General features: G+C 39.2%; 1 protein-coding gene across 1 annotated transcript; it reads left to right on the top strand.

Annotated features, from left to right (window-relative positions):
- The first annotated feature begins 2913 nt into the window (after nucleotides 1–2913).
- On the top strand, nucleotides 2914–4089 carry LOC137248525 (uncharacterized). The gene is made up of 2 exons (XM_067779466.1): nucleotides 2914–3111; nucleotides 3187–4089. The coding sequence occupies exons 1-2, from the start codon at nucleotides 3048–3050 to the stop codon at nucleotides 4014–4016; spliced, it is 894 nt and encodes a 297-aa protein (XP_067635567.1). The 5' UTR covers nucleotides 2914–3047; the 3' UTR covers nucleotides 4017–4089.
- Nucleotides 4090–8090: the final 4001 nt, after the last annotated feature.

Below are 8090 nucleotides of genomic sequence, written 5' to 3'. Positions count from 1 at the left end.
TTTATGTTTGTTGAGAGAACTTCACCCAACAACTGCCTAGTCAGTCCAACGGGGCACTTCGTGTTTGCTGTTAATGCTGATTCTCAGATAAACGAAGTTCTTCACAGTCTCGAATTGATATCCATCCAAGAGTAATGTACTGCCAAGAGAAGAGTGCGATTATATTTTCTTGGACGACAGCAAATTCTTTATCTTGCCCTTATTTATCACAACACAGACCCTTCTTTCCGCATCGTTATCCGAAATCGGGAAAAACGTAGAACTTACGGTGCATTCGTTAAGGCCATTGATATCAATGTCATATGACAATTGTGCTTTCTTATGATAGTTGGTTGAAGTTGAAAAAAGGGGTGCGTGTCCATTCTCCTATCGTGAGTTCTCTTTCGGGTGGCACACGTGAGAAATTTTTCTTCTACGCGTACCGTACGTTATAAAGCAGTGATGCCAATGATTGCCCTGCAAAAAGTCGATTAGTCTAGTATGAGTCAGGAATGAGCGACAAAGAAACATGCGTCCAAAGATAGTAGCAAAGGAAATGGACAGAATAGAAATAAAAGAAAAAAGGAGAATAGAATGTTTACGCGGAGATATAAGCTCCCAAATTGGGTCAGGCCTTAGCTAAGAGGAGTGACCCGGCAGGAGAAACCTTGCACAAAATATCTGGGAAGCATTCTAGACAGTAAGTTGTCGCGGAAGCCCGAAGTGGAGGAGTTAGAGCAATGCAAACACTGGAAGAAAATAGCTTAAACTGCAACCGCGTCAGCTTTTATATTGACGGCCAAGCAGGAATTAAGATAAAAATCTCGCATACTAGAGCATCTAAAAATAGGTCAGAGTGTAAGCTATTCCTGCAATTATTTGGGATAAGAGGAATCATACATCTATATATAGGGTCCCAGGGTATATGGGAATAGATGGGAATGAAAAGCGGATTAGCTGGCTAAAAAGGGTGCATTCCTCGAAGCTTGCTCCGAATTGTCGAAAATCATGTGTAGGTTTTACAACCATAGACTAACAAACTAGTTCTATCATTAAAACAGAGGACTGTAGGCTCGTAACAGCTATTCTGACTGGGCACTGCCTTCTGCTTTTAAATTAGGCTCAGATAGTGATAGCAGATGTAGAACTGTGGGTTGGAGGAAGAAACGATCGACCACGTTTTGTGCTCGTGTTCAACGCTTTCCAAGCTAAGACTCAAGCTATTAGGGAGCAGCAAGTGCCATAGGTCCTAGGAAGCTTTCATTATTTGCCAACAGGACGGTGGTATTTTATAACATAGGTCCTGATTTTTAATAGGGTTTTCAACTTGGTCGTTCAAACAACTTCTGGTAACAATATTCAGTATATGTGAAGTCTTCATGGACCGCCCAGTTCGAGCAATCATTACCTTACCAAAATTTTATCGAAGAGTTACCGATTTGTTATCAAAAAGTTACCGAAGTGTTTTAAAAAGTTATCCATGTGTTATCGAATCGAATATTTTTCGATTGGCTTTGGGGAAGTTATCGACTTGGCTGCCGTAATATGGTGGTAGCGAGCGACACCTACATACCAAAGTCCCGGGCAATGCGAAATCAAAAAGTTAGTAATAGTTGGTAAACACTTCGAGTGTATTTCTGCCATGGCGGCCACCGTAGTGTGGCGGTAGCGTGCTCCGCCTACCACACCGTATGCCCTGGGTTCACACCCCGGGCAAAGCATCATCAAAATTTTAGAAATAAGGTTTTTCAATTAGAAGAAAATTTTTCTAAGCGGGGTCGCCCCTCGGCAGTGTTTGGCAAGCGCTTCGGGTGTATTTCTGCCATGAAAAGCTCTCAGTGAAAACTCATCTGCCTTGCAGATGCCGTTCGGAGTCGGCATTATTATTATTATTATAAACATAAATTTGTAGGGAAAATCAATAGGAGCACGACGCAAATTGGAAGAGAAGCTCGGCCTTAGATCTCTTCGGAGGTTATCGCGCCTTACATGTATGTATGTATGTAACCGATAAAACTTCACTATCAAAACAATGGCACATCTGCAACCCGGTATAAAAAGTAGATTTCTATCGAATCAAATACAAAACTGATAATTGGACGACAATCAGTTCCTGTCTATATCGGCCGATTATAAAACAATAGCTTGTCGTTATCGCTTGGTACAGATAAGAAGCCGACGAAACTTTTATCAAAAAGCGGGATACTATCACTTTCTGATCAAGTTGCATCTATTGTGGCTTAACTAACACCACACGTGAAATACCTGCTTCGAGAGATTCTCTACACTACAACTCAACTGCGATCTTAGTACACGATATAGACCAAACTTCAACAGATTGTCCATTATCATATTGAACGTCCTGCTTTCGAAAGGTTCAACCCCAAATCGACCTTAATTCTTGGCTAATAGCACAAAGAATAGTGAAAAGCAGTGATATTTTTGGGACTTTAGAGCTTTTATCGTGGTTGCACTTGGAAACATTAAACGAAATATGAAGCGTATCCCCTCATACACAAGGGACATATGTTAATACATTCCATTTAGCATTCTTTGGATTTTTAATATTGTCATATTTTACGCTCTTAATTATTTATAGTAGAAATTATTGGATCTGGCATTTGATAAAATATTATCAGAACAAAAGAATCAAAAACTTGTGATCTGATTCATTTTACGCAAAGTTAGATCTGCATGAAGCTATTTTATATGGTTTATTCAATTTTTATGTGATTTATGCAAATTTATTTACGACACCATATTGTAACGTAATTCAAAAGACATAAGTCGACGAAGCAAATTGTTGCTGGGAATCATTTAGTGGTGGCTTATGCTTTCTTATGCTTAGTAACTACGCGAACTTCAGAAGAACTAAATTTTTAGGCTGCAGTTAATAGCCTTTGCTATTGACGTGCGTATAAATAATGCGAACGCAGCGCTTCCCGATCAGTAAGCTTCAGGCATTTGGAGCAAAAGAATATTAGAAGACAAAAAAACATTTATAAAAGTTTAGCCGTATTGTGCTAACAAACGAACGTCATAAGGGTAGAGGACCTAGTCAAGCGGTGATGCATTTTCCAAAAGTAGCGCTTCTGATGCTCGGCCTAGCCGGTATAACTTCAGAAGCATTTGGTAAGTATATATGCTGGAAAATTTATTTATTTTTTGCCACAATTTTCATAAATTTTTATTTCTTTCCAACTACAGCCACACAAACTTTAAAAGAAAACGAACAAAGTTATAAACTTTTTAGAAAACAGCGCATGGGCAGAGCTAGACGAAACTATGATGATATTGGCAGTGGTCGTGTAGTTTCAGCAGATTTAATAAACAGAATTCTTGCGTTGAAAAACCCTACAACAACTTCAACTACTATATCGCCAATCCAAACAACTTTCACACCAATAGCACCAAATATACCAACTACACCAACTCCACCGCCTCTGCCTACTCCGCCAACGCCACCACCTCCACCACCTCCACCACCGCCACCACCTCCACCAACTACGCCAAATGCATCCCCCCCACCAGGAACTGGTGGTGGTGCTGGTACTGCTCCGGCAGGATCTCGTATCTATGATGAAGATGAAGAAGACGATGAGGACAAGTATGCATTACGCCTTCAACAAAACAATAACTACGCTATTGAGGATGATGATGATTATGAGGATGCAGATGATGATGATGATGATAATGAGAGTGCCCTCGGCCTACACGATAATGACGAAGTAGTTTTAAATGGCAACGTGAATAACGTTTTCGAACAATATGGACGTGCAACACGTGCGCGCCCCTCAACATGGCGTCGACGTCAGGCGCTTCGTCGCGCACGACAACGACGTGCACAACGTCAGAGAAGACGTCGCCAGGCTATGCGTAAAGCTCAACGTAAACGCCGCAGGCAGCAAATCAGACGTAAGCAACAACTTCGGCGTCGGCGTAAAAATAGACAACGTCTTCGAGGAAATATGAAAAGCAGGCGAAGATACCTACGACCGTCTATTGGACGCAGACGTATTGTTAGAATACAAGTTTAAATGTTGTACAAAAGTTGCAAAGACTATAAAGCTAGAATTAAGATACAAAATTAAACGTGAAATTATATAAAAACTAGTTGGCTTTTATTCTGTTACTATCATCCTGCTAATAGGGTGTGTACTAGTACTTGATGCTCACGCCATTTTTCAAACTCCTAGGGCAAACTTCGCAACTATCATCTCGCTGACTTCTTATTTTTGCTCCTACATCGCTCATCTCCGCATTGTTATTTAAATATATTTAACCACGGAATATCAACGTAAGTCCTGCCCTGTTCTAATGTATAAAATAAGCCTTTACTGAAATTACACTAGTCTTACTATGTTTTAGTGACTAGTTTAAAAGTAAAACCGTCTTTTGGCCTGACTTAAAGGACATATGGTCTCAATTGGCGTCATTTATCGCGATACAGGGATAACAGGGTGATTTTTACGAAACAGCCAAAATCATTTAGGCGGTTAAGCGCCAATTTATGACGATGATGATGAAGCCACACTGACAAGGTCCGATCAGTATGTTGACCACGGGCTTTAGTCTTTCGCCCAGTATGCAAGACAGGGCCTTGCAAATGATGCATTTGTGTTCGAACAGCTCGGTGGGTATTTGCTCACTATCTGGCGAATTATGATTTGTTAACCCTTATATAGCCATTCGCACTTCGTCATAGTTGAATGCCGAAACGTGTTTTCCATCATTGGCGATTGAGGTATCGGTTTTGTCTTTTACCTCGCTAGATAGCTATGAAGAGAAGTATTCCCTCCACGACTTAAGCTCACTCTGTGGGTCGCCAATATCGTTCTTGCAGGAATCTAAAAAATAAAAATAAATGTATGGCGTGATAACCTTCGAAGAGATCTAAGGCCGAGCTTCTCTTCCAATTTGCGTCGTGCTCCTCTTGATTTTCCCTACAAATTGGCCGGACGGGTCTTAAATGTTTTATGCCGACTCCGAACGGCATCTGCAAGGCAAATTTGTTTTCACCGAGAGCTGTTCATGGCAGAAATACAATCGGAGCGCTTGCCAAACACTGCCGTGCGGCGACCCCGCTTAGAAAAATTTTCTTCTAATTGAAAAACCTTATTTCTAAAATTTTTGATGTTGCTTTGCCCGGGGTTCGAACCCAGGTGGCCGCCAGGAATCTACCCCGGCCTTTAAACCCTTCGTCATCCACCATATTTTTTTATACAATTTTCGGACTATTTCTTATCAGCCAGGTGGCCGCCGTTATGTGATACTCTGCCTACCACAGCGAAGGTCCGAAAGTTCAACTCCCGGGCAAAATTTAGAAAAAAGTTTTTTTCAGTTAGAAAACGGTTTTGTAATCGGGATCGCCCTTTGGAAGTTATTTGGCAAATACCCCAAGTGTATTTCTGGCATGAGACGCTTCTCAATGAAAATTCATCTGCCTTGCAGATATCGCTCGGAGTCGGCAAGGTAAATCGCACAAGGTATTTGTTTTTGTTTTATTTATTTATTTCTATCGGAGAGGATCCACGTACCTATTTGAATAACAACCCTGCAGAAAATATAATGTATTGCCAACGAATAGTTGGTTATTATACGAGATTTCAGAGAGTAACCCCTTTCTAGTTAACTGCAAAAAGTCAGATATTCGCTTGGAACTTTGCCATGGTAACCACACCTGCAGTAATAGAAGCTCGTAGAGCTAACTATAAGTTAGCTTCCAATAGTCTTTATATCTTTATTTTGTTTGTAAAAAACTAGCTACTTATGTATGGCAAATCGGTTATTGGGTTATATGTTTAATATCAAATGTCTAATCGGACACAGCAGTATACCTGCTCACAAAATTTTATCAATATATCTCAATTGAGAGATTAGTTTGCATTCAAGCAGACAGACGAACACGGCTAAGTTAAACCAGTTTGTCAAGGTGATCGATTCGGTATACCTATTTATGGGTCTATCTCTTCTATCTAGTAAAATCAACAAATCGGTTCTGTTGTTCTTGACTTAACGGAGATTTCTTTGTCAAATGAACAAATTAGTTTAGTCATTTCAACAGAAGAGAAATTGACGCTCTTAAGTTAACAAAATTCTGAAAAATTGACAGATTCCTGGTCAATCTAACTGATTTTTCTGTTAACACAACTGATCTCACTGGTCATTTCAACAGCGATCAACAGTCAATACATGAGCAAATTTCAAAGAGAATTTTACGCTCACTGCACTCTCTACTTTGCACTTATGACGATGATGCAACTTGTTTAAAAAAATACTAAATTAAGAAAACCACAAAATCGAAAAAACACACAAAATGGGAAAACAACAAAAAACTAGTTTTTTAGTTATCAATACAAAACGAAAGATCCGTTTTTAAATTTACTGTGCAAACAATTATGAGATACCGGGACACCTATTTATCGGGTACAATTTTGCAACTTCTCCTCCAAGCGAAATACAAAATTGCGCCCTCTTGTTGCAAAAGTTTTGTTTGATCGAACAGAATTTTTCCAAAGTTAGTAACATTTTGTTCAAGTTTTTACGAATTTTCACTCACGCGAACGAATTTAATAAGATAATAAAAACCATCCTTTTTTAATGTTGATTTTTCCGACAACATAAAAGTTTGAGTTGTTATGGATTTGTTTCAGCTTAAAGTGTTACGAAAATTAAACTTGCCGAATTACATGAAAAGTTACTCCAGTGGTGAATTACCTTCTAGCGATTTGATTCTTTACTTTTCTATAACTTACAAGTTCTCTACTTAAAATATTATGTCAAACATTTATACAAGTTTTGTTTGAAACAATCAAGTGTAGCAACTGCATACGAGAGAAGAAATTGAGAATGAGCTGACCTGCAACTGAAAGAATTTAGAATCAGTTTTGTGACTACTATTTTCATTTCTATTTGCAAAGCAAAGTTCAAAACTATAAATTAAATAAATTATCTTATCTTAGTATATAAAAAAACACGTGTCACAACATTTTTGGGCGCGATGGACTTCTAAACTACTGAACCGATTTTGAATTTGTTTTGCACCCCGTATGTAGTTTGATCTAACTTGAGAGATGGGATAGGTTATATCTCAGTTTATAGTCGCAATATTATTTAATTGCAACTTTTTTTATTTGGTTATACGTAATATTAAAATGTTACGTATACGCAGGGGCACTCATATTTTCAGGTGGTGGGGATATACTTCCGTGTAATTGCTTGGTGTTTAATTAAACAACCTGCTTATCAATAAAAAATATTATAGCGAATGATATCAAGTATAGCACATCACCAGGCCCGCTGAGAGGGTGGGGTTTCTGAGGGGGCCCGCGATTTAGAGGTACTGTGACATTTTATTTAATTCAGGAGAGTCTTTAGTTGTGTACAGGGTAATTTTTATACCCCTGGTTGACTAGGGTCTTGAGATATAGGCCAAAACGTGGGTCAGTTGATGCCTAGACAGTGTTTATACAATATGGATATCAAATGAAAGCTGCTGATGAGTGCTTTAGTACAGAGGAATATATTATCCAGAGACGGACTGGGACTGGGATTAGGACTAGGACTGGGACTGAGACTCGGAGTGGGACTGGGACTGGAATAAAATACATACCACCCTCTGGGACAGGCAATAAGGGATGCAGAAGAATGAGAAGAAATTGAGAGAAGAGAAACGAGAGAAGGAGAAGGAGATTGAGAAAGAGATAGAATGAGACGAAGATGGGATAGATGAAGGGAAAAAGAGGAGTGAACAAAAGGATTAGGAAAAAGTGAAGAGGGGGGAGGCAGAGTCAGACGGAAAAAGCTTAATAAAATGTATGCAGATAGGCCAAATTTAGGGCAGGACAACTCCTGCCGGGTCTTCTAGTAAAATATAAAATTTGGTGAAAGTGCGTTTAATAAAACAAAATAATAAAGTGTATAATGTTTAATGTGTGCCATCATATTTGATATAAGCCCAATTGACGTTCGGTTACAAAGTGCCACGGTGTTGTGATGGTAGCGTGCTCCGCCTGCCACACCGTATGCCCTGGGTTCGCACCCCGGGCAAAGCAACATCAAAATTTTATAAATAAGGTTTTTAATTAGAAGAAAATTTTTCTAAGCGGGGT

Source organism: Eurosta solidaginis, chromosome 4, assembly GCF_040869045.1.
Source record: "Eurosta solidaginis isolate ZX-2024a chromosome 4, ASM4086904v1, whole genome shotgun sequence".
Lineage (NCBI taxonomy): Eukaryota > Metazoa > Arthropoda > Insecta > Diptera > Tephritidae > Eurosta > Eurosta solidaginis.
The sequence above is the reverse complement of the archived record's forward strand: the minus strand, read 5'-3'. Positions and strand labels throughout refer to the sequence as shown.

Bases quoted from the DNA above. Each gene is read 5' to 3' on its own strand.
- LOC137248525 (XM_067779466.1), top strand. From the start codon at position 3,048: ATGCATTTTCCAAAAGTAGCGCTTCTGATGCTCGGCCTAGCCGGTATA. The intron at 3,112-3,186 runs GTAAGTATATAT...TTCCAACTACAG, and splicing joins TATAACTTCAGAAGCATTTG to CCACACAAACTTTAAAAGAA.